Genomic DNA, 23959 nt, shown 5'->3' on the forward strand with positions numbered 1-23959 from the left:
GTTGTGTATTACAAAAAGTTGTGTATTCACCTCCATATATCAGAACTTTTATGTTTACTTTTCCATTATACCTTCCAGTCCCTTCTCTTTTATGAAACTGCAACAGAAACAACCCATAGGAATCTTTCCTTCTTAACTCAACATATTTGTGTAAATAGCCATTTTATTATTAATCACACATGGACTTTTAAAGTAAAATTTCATTATTTTCTGAATGGAAAAAGAAAGCATTGTCATTAAGAAAAACATACTGAATGAAAGAAAAATCATTAATTACCTCATTGTGCAAAATATCAATAATGCTCACTGACACCCCACAATCATTGTACTCAAAATTATGTGTTACTCCTTCAATGTGTCTTGGCATGTTTTCTTTCAGTATTTTCTCAATAGGAGGTAATAGTAGTAGTAATAATAATAATAATTAAAGCGGAAATCAAGGCAAATAGGTGACTTTGAATTTTTTTTTAAAGTTTGTATTCCTAGAATCATAAATGTACAATTTTCTCTACTAGGTATTTGAAATCCACTCAAATCCCATGGAGATGGGGTACATGTCAGTCTTTAGCTTAACATTCATCCATCCTTCCCACAGCATTTATGGAACAGTGGGCTGGATCCCATAAATAAGACAAGGTGTTTGCATCAGAAACTCAGGGACTAAAGGAGATAACAAAGAAATAAAGTCTACCATAAAAAGCACTAAGAGTTGGAGTTATAGACACAGCAGTGGGAACACACAATGGAGAGAGGTTCTATTCCTGCCTAGGGAATTTGGGGAAGACTCACTAGAATTGCTGGCAGGGTGAGAAGGAAATTCCATGCATAGGAACTGCACATGTGAAGTCATGGAGCAGTGAAAGTGCCCGAGAAATACTCAGGAGCAGCAAATATTGTTTGTAGAAAAGTAACAAGGAACGGAGAAGTCAAATCCAAGTGAGTAAAGAGCACGTCTATAGATCTGTAATACACTTCTCCCTTCCCCGCACTGTCCTTCTTCCCACTATAGGGTAACAGAGCTTTGTGTCATTAAGTTACTAATTCTGCAATTTCTAGACATAGTATTTCTACCAGTGTATTTTTTTAGTTAGTAATTAGTTTCTTTCTTCAAAGAATCACATCTCAGAAGTCACTTTCTTTCCTCTAATTCTGATTTTTTTTTTAAAGATTTTTCCGTAATTAAAAAAGGAGTTCTTTGAAAAGTGGATATCTGTGTAATCTTTACCCTAAAATTGCAAACAAGAAGCATCCACTCCAGGTACTACTCACTTTTCATCATCTTGGTTCACACCTAGCACTTACTGTCCTGAGCAATGTGAGTGTACCTGTAGTCAAAGAAATTCATAATTCAACCAAGAAGCCAGGTATCTATGAAAACTTGTCTCTAATCATTAATTTAAAAGAGAGATGTTGTTGTTATTGTTTTATTAATGGAGTCGTTTCAGGGATGTACATTAATTCCCAGGATTATTAGTTTTTGGAAATTCCTTTGTTCTTCATTGAATGTGGATTTGAAAGGATGGAAGAAAATAAACAGTTAGTGGGGACAATCTAATGCAAAAAAGGCAAGAGTAACAAGAAAAACGTCCACACTAGCATCTGGCACTATTAATACACAGATAAATACTCCAAAATACTTCTTGAATGAATGTTGAATGAATGAAAGTTGGTGCTCTGCCCCTCACTTCCACATACATTAAACTCAGTGTGTGTTGGTGCACGTGACTTTAGATGCTAGGCTGTTTCAATATTATATAGAAACTAATATAGTCTCGATAGTCCACTTGATAGCCTTGGTGTTTTTTTTTTAGAACAACAAACTGTAACTTGAAGTACAACTTGTTTCTTCTTATCTTCATGTCCATCTAAAATATCTGGCTCTTCTCCTCTAGTATATGCATAATCTTTTCTCAAGTGTTTTTCTATTCTGTGCCTGCCAGCATTTGTTGTTTGTAGATTTTCTGATGATGCCCATTCTAACTGGTGTGAGGTGGTACCTCATTGTAGTTTTGATTTTCATTTCTCTAATAATTAGTGATGTTGAGCAGCTTTTCATGTGCTTCTTGGCCATCTGTATGTCTTCTTTGGAGAAATGTCTATTTAGATCTTCTGCCCACTTTTGGACTGGGTTGTTTGTATTTTTAATATTGAGCTGCATGAGCTGTTTATGTATTTTGGAGATTAATCCTTTGTCCATTGATTTGTTTGCAAATACTTTCTCCCATTCTGAGGGTTGTCTATTTGTCTTGTTTATAGTTTCCTTTGCTGTGCAAAAGCTTTTAAGTTTCATTAGGTCCCACTTGTTTATTTTTGTTTTTATTTCCATTACTCTAGGAGGCGGGTCAAGAAAGATCTCACTGTGATTTATATCAAAGAGTGTTCTTCCTATGTTTTCCTCTAAGAGTTTTATAGTGTCCGGTCTTACATTTAGGTCTCTAATCCATTTTGAGTTTATTTTTGTGTATGGTGTTAGGGAGTGTTCCAATTTCATTCTTTTACATGTAGGTGTCCAGTTTTCCCAGCATCACTTATTGAAGAGACTGTCTTTTCTCCATTGTATATCCTTGCCTCCTTTGTCATAGATTAGTTGATCATAGGTGCGTGGGTTTATCTCTGGGCTTTTTATCCTGTTCCATTGATCTATTTCTGTTTTTGTGCCAGTACCATATTGTCTTGATTATTGTAGCTTTGTAGTATAGTCTGAAGTCAGGGAGTCTGATTCCTCCAGCTCTGTTTTTTTCCCTCCAGATTGCTTTGGCTATTCGGGGTCCTTTGTGTCTCCATACAAATTTTTAAGATTTTTTGTTCAAGTCTGTAAAAAATGCCATTGGTAATTTGATAGAATAGTAATATTTTGAAAGATATCTTTTTCTTGTTTTCTGAGCAATAGGCCTCAGCAGTGGGCTTAAAATATTCAGTAAACCATGTTGTAAAGAGATGTGCTGTCATCCAGGCTTTCTGATTCTATTTTCAGAGTACAGCCAGAGTAGGAGCATAATTTTTTTTTATCGTTCTCTGTGCTATACAGTAGGACCTTGTTGTTTATCCATTCTCTATATAATAGCTTACATCTGCTAACCCCAACCTCTCATTCCTTCCCTTCCCCAACTCCCTCTCCCTGGGCAACCACAAGTCTATTCTCTATGTCCATGAGTCTGTTTCTGTTTTGTAGATAGGGTGATCTGTGCCGTATTTTAGATTCCACATATACCTGATATCATATGACTTTTGTCTTTCTCTTTTTGACTTACTTCACTTAGTACGATAATCTCTAGTTGCAACCATGTTGCTGCAAATGGCATTATTTTGTTCTTTTTTATGGCTACATAGTGTTCCATTGTATATATGTACCACTTCTTCTTTGTCCATTCATATGTTGATGGACATTTAGGTTGTTTCCATGTCTTGGCTATTGTGAATAGTGCTGCTGTGAACATAGGGGTGCATGTAACGTTTTGAATTAGAGTTTTGTCTGGATATATGCCCAAGAGTGAGATTTCTAGATCATATGGTAATTCTATTTTTAGCTTTCTGAGGAATCTCCATAATGGAAAAAAACAAGGTTGCTATTTCTACCACATCTGCAGGTATTTCCTCCACTGAAGTCTTGAACCCCTCAAAGTCATCCATAAAGGCTGGAATCAACTTCTTCCAAATTCCTATTAATGTTGATGTTTTGACCTCTTCCCACAAAACACAAATGTTCTTAATGGCATCTAGAGTGGTGAATCCTTTCCAGAAGGTTTTCAATTTGCTTTTCTCAGATCCATCAGAGGAATCACTATCTATGGTAGTGTTAGCTTTATGAAATGTAGCTCTTAAATAATAAGACTTGAAAGTCTAAATTACTCCTAGATCTATGGGCTGCAGAATGGATGTTATATTAGCAGACATGAGAACAACATTAATCTCATTGTTCATCTCCATCAGAGCTCTTGGGTGACCAGGTGCATTGTCAATGAGCAGTAATATTTTGAAAGCAATCTTTTTTTTTCTAAGCAGTAGTTCTCAACAGTGGGCTTAAAACATCCAGTAAACCATGTTTACTGGATGTGCTGTCATCCAGGCTTTGTTGTTCCATTTATAGAGCACAGGCAGAGTAGATTGAGCATAATTCTTAGAGGCCCTAGGATTTTTGGAATGGTAAATGAACTCCAGCTTCAACTTAAAATCACCAGCTGCATTAGTCCCTAACACAGCCTGGAGCCAAGCATTGACTTCTCCTCTCTAGTTATGAAAGTCTTAGATGACATTTACTTCCAATATAAGGCTGTGTAATTTACAATGAAAATGTGTTGTTTAGTGTAGCCTCCTTCACTAACGATCTTCGCTAGATGTTCTATATAACTTGCTGCAGCTTCTACATCAGCACTTGCTGCTTCATGTTGTACTTTTATGTGATGGAGACGGCTTCTTTCCTTATATCTGATGAGCCAACCTCTGCTAGCTTCAAACTTTTTTCTGCCGCTTCCTCACCCCTCTCAGCCTTCTTAGGATTGAAGAGAATTAGGTTCTTGCTCTGGATTAGGCTTTGGCTTAAGAGAACACTGTGGTTGTTTTGATCTTCTATCCAGACAACTAAAACTTTCTCCATGGAAGCAATAAGGCTGTTTTCCTTTCTTATCATTCTTATGTTCACTAGAGTAGCACTTTTAATTTCCTTCAAAACATATGTCCTTTTATATTTAGTGTGGAAATAAAGCTGTGATGTTCTTCTCGGACTATAAACTGACAGTCTAAAATTATACAGTGTCCTGCATATCTGCTTTTATATATTCTGTCAATAAAAAAGTTACGGTTATCTATATTTCATATATACTCATAATTCATTTAATCTAATGAGAGAGCAAATGTATTTGGACAGTTACTAGAAATCTTTTGTACCTTCCAACAACTAGATTTTTCTTGTTTGAGGCAAGTAAGCTTCAGCACATCTCTGCTCAGAAACGACACAGCAAAATTTCAATGTACCAGAACTCGTAGTCCTCTGGATGCTTTCATCTGCATTCTATTTTTAGAAAAAGGAAAGAGATCAAAAGGATAATCAGATATCAAGGCTCTCAAAAAAGTAAACACACTAGTCCTTTTGGATTTCTACATTTATTTCTCAATCGAACTACACACCCAAGATAGCCCAGCTTCCTCTCTGCTCCATGATATCTTTATTCTAGGACCCAGGGTGAAGGAACTGCCTGCCCTGGGACATCACTAGAAAACAGAAGAGGGTAGATTGTGTGATGGCGCCTATAGATTTCGCTGCGAAATCACACATGCCCCATCTGCTCGCAGTTCATTGGCTTAAGCAAGTCCTACGGCCAAGCCTGAGGTCAGCGGAGTGGAGAAATATAATCTCCCCACTGCCAAGAGGCAGAGAATATTGTGAACAATAATACAACTCACGATACACACTTAGAAGATGTGATCGACATGATTATACTTGTTCCATACGATCACTGACAATTTTAAATGGTCATCCAACCTATTGGAATGAGCACTGTCCAGCCTGGATTCACTGTTGTAGTTCAGACCTGACTCAGTTTCCCTTGCAATCCTAATACCAATTCTCCTGTATCTTTTAGATACACAGTACTATGATGCTCACTAATGCGACGCTTAGAAACATGTCTCTACAGCAAGAACCCCATCACATCCATTACGTGAGAGCAGAGATAACATTCATGAAGGGCCTACTTGGGGTAAGCCAGACCTACTTGGTTCAGAGCACTCCTGTGTGCTTTAGTTAATCTACTCAGCAACTGAGTGAGGAGGAAAAGATTATTTTCATTTTACTTGTGAACAAACTGACCCAGAGAGCTAACACAAAGTCAAATGGCCAGCAAGGAGTGAAGCTGGGATTTGAAACCAGCATTTTGACTCCAGAGTTCTGGCAAATCAAGCTAGAAAGACAATGACTACATCTTGGACATTCCACAACTAAAAAGGACTTTTTGCCAACTATTAGCCAGAAAACAGAATGACCACACTCCCCACAGACTCTCAAATGATTCAAATCACTAAGCTGTTCACTGAAAAAATTACAAATATTTATTTTAAGGCTTATAAGGAAAAATCTCCTTTCTCTGAAGCCTAGAGAAATATTTTTCTTTTTTTTTGCACAGAACACTCGGGGACATTCTGCTTGCAGTGGGAACACGTGGAACCCATTGCTTAAAAGAGTAATTGTTCAGAGTGGATGGTTGAAGAGGAAGCGAAGAAGTGGAATTAAAGCTAAGGTTCCCAAGGTACAGCTAAAGAACACATAAAAGAATTGGTATCCAGGTTTCCCAGGGAACAGTAAACAGGCAGGAAAAAAAAAAAGTAGAAATGAGTTGCAACAAAGGTAGATATTAACTGATGAATTTATGTAAAAACATTTAGAGAGACTAGGATTCTGCGTAAGGAATTTCAGACTTTCGTTTTTCTGCTGTTCTGCGTGAATTAGGAGGATGACATGTGCATTCAACCTCCTGTTTTTCAAAAGGACTGAGAGAAGGTGTCCTTGCTAAACGTAAGGGTGGAAGCAGGATGACACTTAGGCTAGGGAAGAATTGGTTTAGGTAACTGGAATAAAAGAAATACAAAGTTTTAACCTTCTTTAGCTCATTTTTAATGATTCTGCAACTGTATACTGTCTGATATGGTATAAAGGAAAGAGCATAACCCTTGGAGACATATAGATCTGGAATCAACTCCTCTCTCAGCCATTTCCTTGTCTACTATATGACCTTAAGCAAGTCTCTTGCTTTCTTTGAACTTCAGGTTCCCATATGAAAAACAGAACAAAACAAACTTAACACAGGATTTTCGTGAAGATTAAGTAAATTGTATACAATTTATATCTGTATCTATATCTATACTTTTGTCTATATCGATAAGTAATCTATATCTGCATCTATACTTGTGTCCATGTCTATATCTATATAGTATTTAAGAGGTGCTCTATGAATGTTAATTGCCTTCTGCCTTGCTGTATTAATCAATTTATTAATGAATTTAACCAGTATTTGTTAAGTGTTTGTTTCGTGCCAGCATGGAGGTGATGAAAAGGTGATGAAGACCCAGGCGCTGTCCTTAAGAAGCTAAAGAGAGAAACAGACATACAGACCACAAGATTCCAGAAATCACATGGTTTCAGAAACTTAGCTGAGACTGTTGGGTTCAGGCACTGTCAGCTGGCTGGACTGGGGGTTGATGTCATGACCTGTCATTGCATCACGTGCACTTTGAACAAATGCATTGAAGAAATATGCTACAAGGACAGGGGTTATTTTTCTTTTCATTAGCAGATACTGTGCTCTTTTCAAGCAGGCCTGATTTATCATTTTGGAGTCACTCTGGAGAATTTCATGAACTGACATGATATTCCACGTTTGTTTCAGCTGCCTGGCTGGTCTACTCAGCTCCTTCCTCCTTATCTCTCTCCCCTTCATCCTTCTCTTTGTCCTGATGCCTTCTGTTTCTTTCTCTCTCTTCTTTTCATTCATTTCACAAAGTTTTATGTACTGCCTGCTAAATGCCAGATACCATTTTAGGCACTATTTTAGGGATATAGCAGTTAACAAGAGAAAGTACCTGTTCTCATGGAGATTATATTCTATTAGCAGACAAGAGAAGATAGATGAGAAAACAAATAAATATACAGTATGACAGTTGGTGTAAGTATTAAGGAATAAAACGAAGGGCAAAAACACAGAGAATGACGGGAGTGGAGGGGTGTATATATGCTAATTTAGATCAAGGGAGGTCTATCTGATGAAGTGACATTTGAGCAGAGACTTGAACACAGTAAGGGAACTAGCCACTCATGTATCTGGGAGAAGAGAGTCCTAGGAAAAAGGAATAACAAAGCAAAGGCCCTGAAAGGAGAACAGTAAAGAGACCAGGGTGGCAAGATGGAGTAAGCAAAGGAGAGAGAGGAAGGAGATAAGATCAGAGAAATGGACGGAATGCCATTTGGGATGAATTATAAAGGACTTTGTAGGCTATGGTAGAACACTGGATTTTGTTCTAAGTAAGGTGGGAAGGATCTTGAATGAAGGAGCCTTCACTGGAGGATCTTGAATGAAGAAGTGACATGATCTGCCGCAAGGAGAATAAACTAGGGAAGAAAAAGAGGGCAATTATAGAGTATAGAGATGTGTTGGAGGCTATGACAATAGTCTAGGGGACAGGGAGTGGGAAGATTAGGATGACAGGAGTTAGATGCTCTTTGATTCTGGATATACTGCAAGGCAGAGCCTACAGGATATGCTGATGAATTGCATGTAGGGTGAAAGAGGGAGAAGAAAATTGTGAGTGATTCCAAGATTTATGGTTTGGGTGACTGACAGAATAGAATTTCCATTTATTGAATTGGGTTGGGGGTACTGAAAAAAGAATATATTAAGGGATGCAGGTAATCAATGTTTAAGAATGAGATATATTAAGTTGAACATCCAAGTAGAGATACAGTTAGAAGAGAGGTCTGGCCTAAAGATAAGATTTTGAGATGTCAGCATTTCATATAGATCATAATAAAAGCCATGGAAAAAACAAGAATATATATACATATATGTATAACCAAATCACTTTGCTGTACACTTGAAACTAACACAATATTGTAAATCAACTATACTTCAATAAAAAAGAAATAAAATACTTGCATATCATAAACCTGATAAAGGGTTAATATTGAAAATACATAAAGAACTCAAACAACTCAGTGACCGAAAATAAAGAGCCATGGAACAAGACGAAATCACTTTGCAGTGAAGGGAGATAAAGGAGCGAAGTGGTCCAAGGACACAGCCTGAGACGTTCTAAAGTCCTCAAGGATGAGAGGAATCAGTAAACAAGACTGAGAAGGCTGTTTGACAAAAAGCTTTCAGGGATCACTGTTTTTCATTGCCTGGTGTTCAGTGTTTTGAATTCTGAAGTCCTCAAGGATGAGAGGAATCAGTAAACAAGACTGAGAAGGCAGTTTGAAAAAAATTCTCTCAGGGATCACTGTCTTTCATTGCCTGATGTCCAGTGTTTTGAAGTCAGTTCAATAGTATATTTGGAGCTTCTTGGCTGTTTCAGATAGGAGGATAAATCCAGTTCATGTGACTCCATCTTTACAGGTCACAGAAGTCCTGTATTTGTATTTAAAGTATATCTCTTTTAGGAAGAATATATTTGGTTCTTGCTTTTGCTTAATCCAGTTGAACACCTCTGCCTTTTAATTGGAATATTTAGTACATTAAGGCTTAATGTAATTTTTGATATGATCTAATTTAGGCCTACCATTTACCAAATGTTTTATATTTGCTCTCTCTGTGTTTTAAGCTGTATCTCTTTTCCTGCTTCACTTTGGATTAATTTAATGTTTTTAGAAGCACATTTTAGTTTATCTGCTGGCTTTAAAAGATAGACTTTATTTTTAGAGTAGTTTTAGGGTCACAGAAAAATTAAGCTGGATGTACAGAGAGTTCCCATCACCCCCTGCCTCCCCCCAACCACATAACCTCTCCCACTATCAGCATCTTGCACCAGAGTGGTACATTTGTTATAATCGATGAACCTATATTGGCATATCACTATCACTCCAAGTCCACAGTTTACATTAGGGTTCATTTTTGGTGGTATACATTCCATGAGTTTTGACAAGTGTATAATGACATGTCTCCACCATTTCAGTAACATACAGAATAGTTTTACTGCTCTAAAAATCCTGTGCTCTGTCTATTCATCCCTCCCCAACCCCCAATCCTGGTAACCACTGATCTTTTTACTGTCACCATAGTTTTGCCTTTTCTAGAATGTCATATAATTGGAATTATACAGCACGAACCACTTTCAGATTGGCTTCTCTCAGTTAGCACTAGGCATTTAAGATTCCTCTATGTTTTTCCATGGCTTGATAGCACATTTGTTTTTAGCTGAATAATATCCAACTGTCTGGACGTACCACAGTTTGCTTCTGTATCCACCTACTAAGGGACATCTTGGCCGTTTCCAAGTTTTGGCAATTATGAAGAAATCTGCTATAAATATTTGTGTTCAGGTTTTCATGTGGACGTAAGTTTTCAACTCCTTTAGATATAATACCAAGGAGCATGCTTGTTGTATCAGAAGGTAGGGGTACGTTTAGTTTTGTAGGAAACTGCCAGTGTCCTCCAAAGTAGCTGTGCCATTTTACATTCCCACCAGCAAAGAATGAGAGTTCCTATTGCTCCACTTCCCTGTTAACATTTGGTGTTGTCAGTGTTTTAAATTTTGGCCACAGAATGGCCAAATAGACATGTAATGATACATTATTGTTTTAATTTGCATTTCCCTACTGACATGTGATGTTGAGCATCTTTTCATATGCTTATTTGTTTTTCATATATGTTGACGGTGTCTGGTGTCCAGGTCATTTGCTCACATTTTAATTGGGTTATTTTCTTACTGTTGAGTTTTAAGAGTAGTTTGTATAGTTTGGATAACCGTCCTTTGTTAGATATGTCTTCGGCAAATATTTTCTCCTAGTCTGTGGCTTGTCTTCTCATTTACTTGACAGTATATTTTGCAGAGCAGAAGTTTTCTGTTTTAATGAAGTTCAAGTTATTATTTCTTTCATGGATCATGCCTTTGGTGTTGTATCTAAAATGACATCAACGTACCCAAAGTCATGTAAATTTTCTCTTACATTATCTTCCAGGAATTATAGTTATGCATTTTGGTCTATGATCCGTTTTGAATTAATTTTTGTGAAGGGTGTCTGTGTTTAGACTCATTTTTTTTTTTTTTGCATACAGATGTCCAGTCATTCCAACACCACTTGTGTGTATGTCTTATCTCCATTGTGTTGCCTTTGCTCGTCTGTCAAAGATCAGTCATGTGGGTATATCTCTCGCCTATGGTCCATGGATCTATATGTCCATTCTTTTGCCAATACCACATTGCCTCGATTACTGTAGCTTTATATAGTAAGCCTTGTGGTCAAGTACTGTCAGTCCTCAATGCTCTTCTCCTTTAATATTATGTGGGCTATTGGGCATTTTGCCTCTCTACATAAACTTTAAAATCTGTTTGTGTATATCCACAAAAAACTTGCTGGGATTTTGATTGGCATTGCATTGAACCTATAGGTCAAGTTGGGAAGAACTGATATCTTGACAATACTGAGTCTTCCTATCTATGAACATGGAGTATCTCTCCATTTACTTAGTTAAGTTGTGAGTTCTTTCAGCAGAATTTTGTAGTTTTCCCCATATGGATATTTTGTTAGATTTATACCTAAGTGTTTTTCTCTTTTGGGTGCTAATGTAAAAGGTAATGTGTGTTTGAAATATCAAATTCCAGGGAATTCCCTGGCGGTCCAGTGGTTAGGACTCTGTGCTCTCACTGCTGAGGGCCTGGGTTCAATCCCTGGTTGGGGAACTAAGATCCCACAAGCCATGCAGTGTGGCCTCCCCCCAAAAAAACATCAAATTCCACTTGCTTATTGCTGGTTTATACGAAAGTGATTAGCTTTTGTATATTCAACTTGTATCCTGCAACTTTGATATAATTGTTTATTAGTATCAGAAGGGTGTTTTTTGTTAATTGTTTCAGATTTTCTACATAGACACTCATTCTAATGGCTTTTTAGCTATACCTCTTTGCACCATTTTTTTTTTAGTGATTGCTCTAGGCTTTAAAATATATATACCCTTAATCTTTTACAGTGTACCTAGGGTTAATACCTTACCACTTCATATAAAATGTACAGCTCCATTCATCCTCAAGATCACTTATTCTATAGTTACTATATTATATTGATACATCTAAATTCATTATAAAGCACAGAAGACAATGTTATAATTTTTTCATTAAACAGTCATGTGTTTTTTAAAAAAAATTAAGAGGACTGTAAGTCATTTATATGTATATATCTAGGTATTTACAATTTCCTATACTCTCATTCCTTCCTAAAGATTTGAGTTTCCCTCTATTACCATTTTACTTCAGCCTGAGGTGTTTCCTTTAGTATTTCTAACAGCATAGGTTGGCTGGTAACAAATTCTTCTAATTTTCTCTTATGTCATAACACGTTTATTTTGTCTTTGAAGGATATTTTTGCTGGATATAGAAATCTATGTTAATTTTTTCCTTCCTGAACCTAAAAAAATATTGTTCTAATATCTCTGGCCTTCATTTTTTTTTCTGACAGGAAGTCAGCAGTCATTTGATTCACTGTTTACATGTCTATACCATATTTTTCCTGTGGCAGATTAAAAATCTGTCTGCATATTTTTTGATACTCCTTACTTCAAAAGAAGGAGCCTAATTCCCCTCCACTTAAATGGGGTCCAGACTTAGATACTTGATTCTAATAAACAGAATGTGGTGATGCCGTGTGACTTCCAAGACTAGATCATTAAAATATGGTTCAGAACACATATAAAGAGCTTCCATCTGGCTGTCTCTCTCTCTCTCTGTCTTGTTCTGAGGTAGGCTGGCCACTACATCATGAGGGCACTCAAACAGTCCTGGTAAAGGGTCCACATGGAGAGAAACTAAGGCTTCCCACCAAACACCAGCACCAATTTGCCAGCTATGTGAATGGTCCACCTTGCAAGCAGACCCTCCAGCTCCAATCACATCCAGCTTCGGATAACATTTGACTACAATGTCATGAAAGTCCCAGATCACAATCTAAGCTGTTCCCAAACTCTTGTCCACAGAAAAGGTAAGAAATGATGTTTATTGTTGTTTTAAGCCACTAAATTTGGGGATAATCTGTTATGTAGCAATGGATAACTAATACATTTCCTAACGCAAATGTCTCTGCATATTATATTCACTCTGATTCACCAATGCTTCCATTCATTTTACTCGTATAGAAGAAAAAAAAATTGTAAAATTCAAGATGCACCATGGCTGAAAAAATTGACCTATGGAAAATAATTAATTTGTGATAAAACCAATCTATTCTAAAACACCATTTTGTCTTACTGGTTTACTTTCACAGCCTGAGCACTCTGTATAATACTTGGTATATAAATAAGATATTAAATAACTACTGCTGAATGAATGAATGAATTTGTTCTTTCAGGCTTTAAGCTTCTGGAGGGCAATAATTGTGCTTTATTCACCTTTTTATCTCCCTTACATGGGACAGTGCTTAAATGAACATGCACCGTTCACTGTTTGTTGAATTAAATCAAACTTAACTGAAATTCTTGTTGAAGAAAATGATCTGGAAACAGAAGTGAAAAATCACGGCAGAAAACTAATTTTAAATATTTCTGGACCTCCCTGGTGGTGCAGTGGTTAAGAATCCGCCTGCCAATGCAGGGGACATGGGTTCGAGCCCTGGTCCGGGAAGATCCCACATGCCGCGGAGCAACTAAGCCCGAGTGCCACAACTGCTGAGCCTGTGCTCTAGAGCCCGCGAGACACAACTACTGAGCCCATGTGCCACAACTACTGAAGCCCGCGCGCCTAGAGCTCATGCTCCGCAACAAAAGCCACCGCAATGAGAAGCCAATGCACCGCAACGAAGAGTAGCCTCCGCTCGCCTCAACTAGAGAAAGCCTGGGCGCGGCAACAAAGATCCAATGCAGCCAAAAATAAATAAATAAATTTATATACAAAAAAATATTTCTACTGCACATTGACTGGTGCTGGTTTTCAAGCCCCACCACCTATCACATATATGCATAAAAACCACAAATTAAAAAAAAATATTTATATTCAGTTAATTCCTAGTAGACCATATGGATTTTCATAATTTCCACCAATAGAACACACCTTCAAATGTTTCTAGAGAATCTTTGTGACAAATATACAGTGATAGGTATATGACTGTGCTTAGGTTGTAAACTATTGTAAGGTGGCAGAGTGAATATGGCAGATTATCGGCAGAATTGGTAACCTGCACTGCTCCTTATCCAGTTGAGCCTTAAGCCATTTCCGTAGAGTTGAATTTTATGAGCACAGGGAATGTGAACATTCAGTCACACAACTGAACAACTTCTTTTCCTCTTTGGGAGGTAGTGTGTACCCAAGGTGTGTCTCAGTGGTTCAGAGCACAAGCCAGTCTTCCTAGGTGCAAATCCCAGGCCCACCATTTACCAGTTTTGTGATCTTTGCCTTACAGCTTAACATCTGCCTTAGTTTCCTCACCTGTTAAATACAGAAACTAATAGTACCTTCCTCACAGGGTTATTGTGAAGATAAAATGGGTTAATATATGAAAAGTGCCTGATACACAGGAAACACTAATCACAATTAGCTCTTACTGCCCTCAATACCAATCAGGGACTTGGAACATTGCAGGTGACTTGTAAATCATTATTAAATGAATGATTAATTCTGGGAGTACTGTATGGACATCTCTGCCCCCTTTCTGGATGGGGGGGGGTAGGTATTTGCATTCTATGATCACACAAAAATTTTGATTGTTTATTCCTTTTTAGAAATTCTCGATTAGATCCAAAAGAGGCAGCTGATTCTGTTCACTGATAAAGGATATACAAGTAATACTGGCACCTGATTACACTGAGTTGGGAATTAGAAAATAACACACTCTGGAGTAAGAGGCATTTTTATTTTTCATTTTAACCCCTTCACAATGTGAAAGTGGCAGAAGGGTGTCAAGTATAGAAAAAAACACGGAGTTTCAGAATCGAAGTGTCTTCTGCATTGTTGGGCTTGTGGAAAGATCATTCTAAGTTTCAAACAGGGCCCAGCTTCTCCCACTTGACTGTGGGCAACGCCTGGGATTGGTACGAGGCCTAATCAGACTTTATATCCACAACACCTGTCACAGTGCCTCAGTCGGTAGAAAGCCAGAGAAAAATATTTTACAGGGCTGAAATATTAATACTCGAGGCAACCCGGGCCTCAAACTTTCCATCCGTACCTCAACTTCCACCTACCTGGATGGACCCAAGTCTTCCCTTAGAACGACATTCCAAGGAGCAAGAAAAAGGGGGCCAGTTGAAACCTCTTCTCGAAGTTATGGGAACCACTTCCTTCGTCTGTTGCTAAGGAGGGAAGAAGGACAGAGAGATGAGGCTGGGGGAAAGGAGCGCCTCTACACAGCGGAGCAATAGCCCCGTCCCACTTGGCAGTGGTCCCGCCGGTTCCATGAGTTACCCCGCCCCCAATCTCACCCGCCCTCATCTCGCACTTGGAAACAAACCTTTAGCAATACAAGCCTGGAACCCAGCGTCTCCGAGATGTCCTTGGGGGACTCCAGCCGCCGCAGAGAGGGAACTTCCCGGGGGCCCCACGGCATCCTAGTTGGCGCCGGGCTCAGGCCCTCAACCCTGCCTCCCTCACGAGGCTTTACCGGAGGCGGTGAGAGCGTGGCCGGCCCGGAGGAGGCCCCAGCCGCCAGCCCGCTGCTAGAAGACCTCAGGCGGCGACTGGCGAGTGCCTTCCAGCGGGCGGCGCCGCGCGGCGTCTCGAGGCGCTCGCGGGAGGAGGCGGCGGCGGAGGCGGCGCGGGAGGAGCGGAGCCGGGCGCGCGTCGAGAGCGCCCTGGCCGGGCTGCGCGCCGAGCTGGTGAGCCCGCTGGCGGCCGGCTCTCGGGGCCGCCTCTCCTTCGTCCTCTCCCGGGGCCCCCGGCCGCGGGCCGCGCACGCGCCCCACCGAGGGCTTGGGAGGCCGAGCGCCGCTTTTCCCAGGGAGAGGGTGAGGCCGTGCCGCGTGGGCGAGCTGGTCACCGGCCGTCGATCTTCCCCGACCGTGCCGATGCTCCTGCCTCCCAGGCAGCATCCAGGAGGGAAGCGGGGGAGGGGAGGGGTCCGGCAGGGCCCGAGGTGCTGGCTGGCTGTCGAGGGCTGAGTCTACTAGTGACACACCCGAGACCTCCGTCACCACCCCTCCCCAACTTGTTCTATATTTTTCTACCACATAGAAAGTTCCCTCTAGGGAACTCATAGTACGTGCATGTTATGGGGCTCGGAGGCGGAAGTTTCAATGAAATGAAATCACAGGATGGATGGAGCGAGTCCATCAGCAACTGTTTCTTTTATTCTGCAAGTTTTATCTTTCCCCTGGGTAAGAATTCAGAAAACAAAAAATGATAATAAGGTATTTTGTAAAATTGTAGCTTTTTAACATTAGGCAGGAGGAACTGTACGTAAATATTTTAGTTACTGTTTTGTGATTTAAACAATTTCCAAGTTAGGTACAATTTGAAAGAGACAAAATGAATAAGAGCAATTTAAGCTTTAAAACGGTGCTGCCCATGAATGTGTAGTGGAGATTTGGAAAGTTCTAGTCTTTCGCATTGAATACTAATAAAATGTTAACCACTACTTTAGAACGCATTCAACCATCAGTCAGTTGCCTGATTTAAGAACCTTAACAGTTTATCTTGTTTCTGAGTTTGAGAAGGGCAAGAAGGTAGTCAATTTAATTTTACCTGTGTTAACAATTTGAATCTGACAAGGTATGTATTAATTCTGACCCAGCCATATCGGAGAAACACATGGTTTTCTTCCGATACCTGAGCAGTGGCTGGGCGAGACCCCTCATTAGTAGAGATGGCCTGGAGGAGGGTGCTATGGATGAGGACGCCCACTGGAAGGCTGAGCCCGGGCTTAGTCACCCTGTGCTGCTGACCTGGGCTGTCACCATCCCTCCCATACCTCAGCTGACTCATTTTTTTTTTTTTTTTTTTGCGGTACGCGGGCCTCTCACTGCTGTGGCCTCTCCCATTGCGGAGCACAGGCTCCGGACGCGCAGGCTCAGCGGCCATGGCTCACGGGCCCAGCCGCTCCGCGGCACATGGGATCCTCCCGGACCGGGTCACGAACCCGCGTCCCCTGCATCAGCAGGCGGACTCCCAACCACTGCGCCACCAGGGAAGCCCTCAGCTGACTCATTTAAATCAAGTGAAGAAATTACATTCAGTAAGCTCCGAGGCACTTGAACCTTCACATTCTAACTAGTCGTTCCACTAGTAGGAGTTTTAAGCAAGTAATGCACCGGGGGTGGGGAAGAGGTGGAGAATAAAATTCCAAATAGATGAGGGTTCAAATCCCAGCATTAACATTTACAGGCTCTGCTCTCACTGTTCCTATTACTTTAGGAATGCTAATTAGCAAGTTTGGGTTTCAGCTGTAAAATGGAAATAATAAACTCATAGATCACTGTAAGTATTGTATGAGTTAATGTTATATAAAGTGCATAGAACATAGACACTACTCAGTGGCTCTTACTGTGTTTTGGTTGTGCCCCCAAAGTGACAGATACCTAGGCATGGAAGATCAAGGGTTTTTCTGGAAAGGACGCAAAGAATGTCACACATACACAGATGCTGTGTTCCTGGGATAGAGATCATGGTCAACATCTTGGCCGACCATTTCACCATTGTGTGTGGCCAGTCATGAAGCAGCAAAAGAATGTGGATCCTCAACACCATCACCACTAGAAGAAGCCGTTTTTGATAATGGGCCATTAGCCAGTTTTCTGTAGGAACTGGCACCTATCCATACATGTATGTCCACACATCATCTGTTAGGGTGGTATTTGTGTAAGGAACAATGATGAACAGGTTCAGTTCATTTAGAGGCATGTTGCTACTTATGAAATGTTATTTATGCTATTATTTGTTGTTTGAATTGGTCTTCTTAGTGGCTTGCATTGAATTCCAGGGCCTGGGAGTGAATTCCAGGGGTTCTATATACCTAAAATTGTATGCCAAATTCTGTATGCACATAAAATGCACTTCTTTCATAGCTTTCATTAGATTCTCAGTGGGATCCATGAGGAAAGAAAATTAAGGAATCACTGGTGTTTGACTTTCCTAAACAGGTGTGAGTTACACATACTTTGTTTTGCTTAGATGGTGAGCCATTATCAGTAATTCAACTGCTTGATTCTTGGCATGAAAGTATAGGATGGGTGTTCATCAGTTTCTCCATTTAGTCATTCCTTCACTCAGTCTTTTAACAAACACACAGAGAACCCACCATGTTGCGTGAGCAGGCAGTGCACCCCTAGCTGGGGATACAGTTATGAATAAGAACAAACTGTGCTCAAAATCATCAGTCTAGTGTAGGCTGTGTGCTAGGAGAGGCACATGTACAGAACACTGTGGAAGCACAGATAAGGCGAGACAGAGAAGGCTTCTAAGAAGAGTTGGCATCTGGCTGAGCTCAACAGGAAGTGGGTGGCAAGGGGCAGAGCGGGCAGAAGATGTGGCTCAGTACGACGTGTTTATTCTGGGACAGGCAAAGTTTCTGACCAGCTGCAGTGGGAGCTGGTGTGGGAAGAGGGCCAGGAAATAAAGCTGGAAGCATAGGGCAGGTTTATAGGGCGTCCGTTCCACACTGGAGAACAGAAGCTTCCTGTAGGCAAGGTGCCAGGGCTTCTTGTGCTAGTGGTTGTGTTGTTACTGTCTGTTTGCTGGATGTTCATTTACTTTATTCTTTGCAAATTCTTGCTATCAAAGAAATGGTTCCAGGTGCTGAAGAATGAAGAAAAATATGTCAGAGGAAAACTGAAAGAAATTTTATCCAGTGACTTTATTTTGCAAATTAGGAGGGGACTGCCCATATTTGCTTTTTACCAGCGGAATGTCCTGGTTCACCCTGGGGTGGTTTCTTTTGGTGAGTTGATGAGGGGTTTTCAGCAGAGAGAACAGGGTTCTCATGAACTGCATTAAACAAGACCCTAATTGAAGAAATATGCAAATAGTTGATTACTAGTTTTCAACTATAATGCAAAGATTATGTTGGACTAAGCTTTTGTCAGACTGCCTCTTAGGTACATTGCCCGAGAGATCGATCTATTTCTGAATACACGAGGACCTTCACAAACTCCCACTGGAGGGAGGGTATAAATCAGCCTTGCTGTATAACAGATTTCACTCTACAGTGAAAATTGTTAGATTCTATAAGTACACGCAAAGGGGTCGTTAAATGTTTTGCTCAACAGGGAGACCATTTAAAATCCTAAAAACTTGAAATGACAAGTAATCAAGTAAATGGGCCCAGGTCCTGAAAGTTCAGGGGGCCCTGAGCAGTTATCCTGGAGCTCAGAAAGCTCATAGAGATAAATGATTCCCTCGCAGATCACATGCCATTGCTTGGAAACAGCCTTCTATGCACAGGAATTTTTCAAATGGATGGCTCTGTGCATGAGCTTTTTTTGTTTTCATTGCAAGGCCATTTCGAAAGCTATTTGTATATCTGGATTTTACCTTATCGTAGAGAAAGTCAGTTTTATAGTCAGGCCAAACAGTCAGAACTGGAGAATAAGATGAGAAATACGTCTTTCTTGATATCTTGTTTTCCTTTCCTACAAAGTCCTTATTTTTCCTGTGCAGAGAGCAGTTTCATTTGATCCATATCTCAGGCTAATAAAAATCCTTATTTTTTTCTAACTTTTAGCTGGAAATGCATTTCCAGAATTGCCAGCTGGCCAGAACTCTGCTGGATTTAAACATGAAAATGCAGCAACTGAAAAAGTATGAACTGGAAATTGCATCAGAATTGCAAAGCTCGGAAGATAATGTCGTGAATATGGAATGAGGAAACGCACAGAAGAAGATCTGAACCCTAAAAATAACATAGACAGCTCTGAAACAATTCTGACAGTAACATTATGGATGCTTTGTGTAAGACTTTAGGGGCAATTTTTAGGCCAAAAGCTTTGATGCCATGGGGAAGTGACAGAAAACATCTACAAGAGGGGAGAGAAAATGGTATGTTGTCAAGTTTTACAGTTATATATTCATTGTTTTGGCTGGGAAATAGAAGTAAAAAGAATGTACTGAAGAATGCCTTAATGCCAATTTCCAGCGTTCTGTCTTGTGCCATCTTAACTTTCTGATGTTATCTGAACTTTCAGAATCTGTGTTTGCTTTTGTTCTACTTGATTATTCTTGGTTTATCTGCCCAGTTAGCTGTTCAGTAGCCTTTCCTTCCCGTCCTGTCCCCTTTTTGGAGAATTACTCCTGCCTAGATTCCAACCATACCCTTCAGGTAGAGTCTACCATTAAGGGTGTCTCACCTCATTGGATATAGTCACGCAGATCGAGGCAGTTTGATCAACTTGTCCTCAGGAGTTTTTGAACTTGAGCTAAGGGAGCAGATGAGTATTAGAAGCTGATGGGAGAAGCTGTGGAACAGAGGGCCTTGGAAGCTGCTGGTGGCCACCATGTGAGAGAACGGAATCTCTAATATAGGAGGTCGAAACAGCACCACTGAGAGCCCAAAAGGGGAGGGAGAGAGCTGCTCTTCCTTGTCTCAGGTGCAACTTCTTAAATCCCCAGCCCTTGCTGTCATTTGGGTACATGAAAATCCTCCAATAGCCTCCTAATACCATCTCCTTTTGCCTAAGTCAATTGAGTTGGAGTTTTATGACTTGTACACAAATGGTTCCCAACTAACACAATTCCTTTGTTAAGCTTTTAGGAGTTAAAATGGTTCATGTTGAATTAGAATATCTACCTCTACCTTAATAGTGGTTCCTTCTTAATGTAAAAAATAAAGTTCATAAAAAAATAGTTGCAGGTCTCAGCGATATTCATAATGGTCATTGTCTGTAAAAATAAATATTAATTTATAAAATGTAAGTCATTTGCATATTTAACAATAAAAATTCGTTCTGGAAGACAAAGGAGAACAGAATGGACATGGTCTTTCTCTTAAATACAAGTTGTTTTATGTGTGTGAGGGTTTGAGGATTATCTGAACAAGTTTAGTTTGTCCTTAACTTTTTTTGATCACTCTAAGTGAATTATTTCAGCTCTTTGGTACTTAATTTCTTCCCTCTGTACAACTGAGGTATTACTACTATGTTCAACTTACAGGACATTGTCAGTGAGCTGTCAGCGATATCCTGATATCTAACCCCTGGATTTCTTGAGAAGTTCTGCATATAAGCCCTTGGCTTATAAACATACAGACTGGTTTCTTAACTTATACTTGTAAAAGAGATTTCCTATAAGTGTCTTCCTCAAAGTTATAGAAATTCTGAGGAAAGAGGCAGTGGAATTCCTGTGATCTGTTCTTCGAAAAAGAGTCTACTCAAATGTTGGAGCAGTCATTCTAAAGTACATTTTACAATTTATTATTTACAAATTCTTGTGATTTTGTGTTTAGCAAATACTCAGGATGATTCATTTTATAAGCTCAATTCCTTACAGAATACAGAGTGGCTGACATTGGTTAGCATTCATGTGAATAATTCAATTCTACTAAAAATGTGCTCTCTTGGGAATCAAAAGAAAGAAACAAAAAGAGAACTTCTGAAAATGGATGCATTATTTTTCCCTTTTTTCAGACAGAAAAAAGTCCACCATTTATCGTAAAGTTTTTGTCACCAGTTTTTTGTCCTATCTTTCAGCGATAAACTTTGGATCACTGTATCTTTTAGGAGTGACAAATGGAGAAACAGAATAAGAAAGTCTTTGTTTGGAAGCCCTCATCGGTGGAGGTAGCCTGTGATATCAGCTGTCGATAGAGAGATACAGTGAGAACTTGATACTTGGGACACTATTGCTATTAAATGTTTTTTGCTTTGTTTCCCCTCATAAAGTGAATTCTGCTCTCATACCATATCCCTCATCTTTTTTTTTTTAAGTAGAAGCCAGACTGTGTTTTTTTTTTTTTTTTTTTTTTGCTACTGCAATCAGCTGTTTTTTTTAGCTTGCTGGATCCTGGTCCTGTCTGCTGCACACGGAAAGACAACAGGGACTCCCTTCTAAGGGATGTGGGGATGCACTTCCAATGGCTACACTTCTTCACTTTCCAGAGTGTTTAAATAAGCTAGAGCAACAGTGTGACATTTTAAAGAACTACGAGGTGGAAGGGACCAAACTACTGCCAGCTGGAGGGGAAAATGAGAAAATAATTATAACCTAAATTATGCAACAGGAAAGCAGTAACTGGATAAGTCGAAGAAAGTAAAATGTTCACCTCAGTAGTGGATAGAGAGGACCAAAGAAGAGAAAATGACAAAAACAGTTTAGCGAGGAAAATATGGCACTTAGGTTTTTCAAATGACGATTCCTCACAGCTTTAATTATGGGGGGGCTAACCACGTTATCAGGGAATGGGCTTTCACTCTACGGTACTTGGTTAGCATCTACCACTGAAGAGGCGCCAAATTAATTATGACAATTAGGAGCTTTGCATAGGTTGTTAGGCTTCACATCCCTTTACAGGTGGCCTGGATGAATCCACGTCTTGTTTGGCTTGCGAAACTACTGCTGCTGTAACAGGTGATTCTGGAGCGCCCAGCCGGGGGACGGATCACAGTCTGATGTGGGTAAACCCGTGATGGCTGGGCCTACACCAGTGGGATTGGATGCACAAGAATCCCATCTCCCCTGGTCCCTTCCCAGGCAGGGTACGGGGCCCCACTCCAGCCATCAATCCTGTTTATTTACCACTGTCATCACTGCCGGAGTCCCTCCCGGCCGTGAGTCTGGCACGAGGCCCTCCGGTGCCAGCTGCTTCCTCGCTTGCATTTTTGCTGCTGCCATCACTGCCGCTGCCTCTTCTGCCTCTTTGGCTGTATTATTAATGAGGGTTATGGACGGATTAGAAATATGGGGAGGTTTCGGGTCGAACCTCTGCCACTCTGCCTACCTCTGGGTCTGGCAGCCTCTTGTTTCACCTGGACCAAGGGGGCCACGCACCATCAGCGCTTCTGGGTCCTGCCTCCAATAAATGCTGGGGCTTACGAGGCTCCACTTCTTCCTTAGGAACCACAGTGCCGCCATCCTTCTCTTCTGGGACCAGTGAAGGGGGGGGCCCTTGGAATGTAATGATAAACCAGCAATGACATGAGCCACCTCTCCTGTGCCCCGTGTTGGGCCAAGAATGCCACGTGTATTAGCTTATTTAATCCCATGATGATTCGTATGCACGTAGAACATGGTTTTGAGGTCATCTGGCCTTCGTATTTAGTTCTGGCTTGGCCACTTGCCAGCCTTATAACCTAAAGCAAATTGCTTCAATCTCTTTAGATCTGTCTAAAGAAGCTAGTCAAAATGGTACCCGTCTTATTGAAATCTTGAGGAGCCCAAGCTGAAGAACCTCGAAGCAGGTTTGGGAGACAGAGTTCATGGTGAAGGCTCTTCTACTTTCTGTGTTTCTTTTACATCTTCAGTTCTATGTGATCTCACTACCCTTTTGGACTCAGACCTTTCCTGTGCCTGCTTCTTCCTTCATCACGTCTTTATGTCTCTCTAACATTCTGCTACCTGCTCTCTGTTGTGATGTTGACTCTTCCGCTGGTTGATAAACTGATTTACTCAACTTGAGAGGAGGCACTAGGGAGATATGAAATGGCCAATAACTGGTACTTACCAACCGCTGAATCTGCCTGGCACACAGTGCCATGTGCGTTTAAAACTCGATCATCCCAGCAACACTGTGAGGTTGGAACTATTGCTTTTTCCATTTTATCAAGGAGGAAATGATCATCAGAGGGGCCATGCAAGTGGAGCTGTCAAGATTCTTGTCCAGAGCTGAGTGTAGTCGGGCTTTTGAGACGCTCCCAAGGTAATCAGGGAGACCCAGACATAAGTGAATAAATTTGATATTATAACAGAAAGTGTTAACAGAAGCCTATATGAAGCACTAGGGATGCTTTCTACAAGGGTCAGACAAAGAAGGCTTCCTTGAGGACCTGACCCCAGGTTCTTTCTGTTTCACCTGGAAAAAAGCCCTCATTTTGTGCCTCACATTCTCCATAGACAAGTTGGGTGATCTGGAACATGTTATTCCACTCTATTTGGGCCTCATTTCACTCATTTGAAAATGAGAGAGAGAGTGGAGCGGCCTCTAAAACATTCCTCTAACTTGGAAACTCTATTCTCCGCCAATCCTGCCTGCTTGTAACTGGACTCTCCATCACTCACCTCTGACTTGCCCAGATGTCCTGACACCTGTGATGGCGCAGGGGGCCGCTGACTGTTTATCCCTGGCCCTTGGCCGTGAGTTGTACTCTCCTGGTCCCAGCCCTGGCCCCGACCATGGCCCTGGCTGTTGATGCAG

General features: G+C 40.5%; 1 protein-coding gene across 1 annotated transcript in view; it reads right to left on the reverse strand.

Moving 5' to 3' along the window:
• Positions 1 to 22680, reverse strand: part of LOC117308731 (uncharacterized) — a 35152-nt gene extending 12472 nt beyond the window's left edge. Inside the window, exons 1-6 of the mRNA XM_073794253.1 lie at positions 22547 to 22680; positions 22345 to 22469; positions 18517 to 18620; positions 15137 to 15784; positions 14871 to 14978; positions 4885 to 5008 (exon numbers count right to left, since the gene is read on the reverse strand). Of these exons, the coding sequence (XP_073650354.1) occupies positions 4895 to 5008; positions 14871 to 14978; positions 15137 to 15784; positions 18517 to 18620; positions 22345 to 22469; positions 22547 to 22680 (1233 nt within the window). The 3' untranslated portion in view covers positions 4885 to 4894. The remainder of the gene's footprint in view (positions 1 to 4884; positions 5009 to 14870; positions 14979 to 15136; positions 15785 to 18516; positions 18621 to 22344; positions 22470 to 22546) is intronic.
• Between the last annotated feature and the right edge of the window lie 1279 nt (positions 22681 to 23959).

The sequence above is a fragment of the Tursiops truncatus genome, chromosome 17 (genome assembly GCF_011762595.2).
Source record: "Tursiops truncatus isolate mTurTru1 chromosome 17, mTurTru1.mat.Y, whole genome shotgun sequence".
NCBI classification, from domain to species: domain Eukaryota; kingdom Metazoa; phylum Chordata; class Mammalia; order Artiodactyla; family Delphinidae; genus Tursiops; species Tursiops truncatus.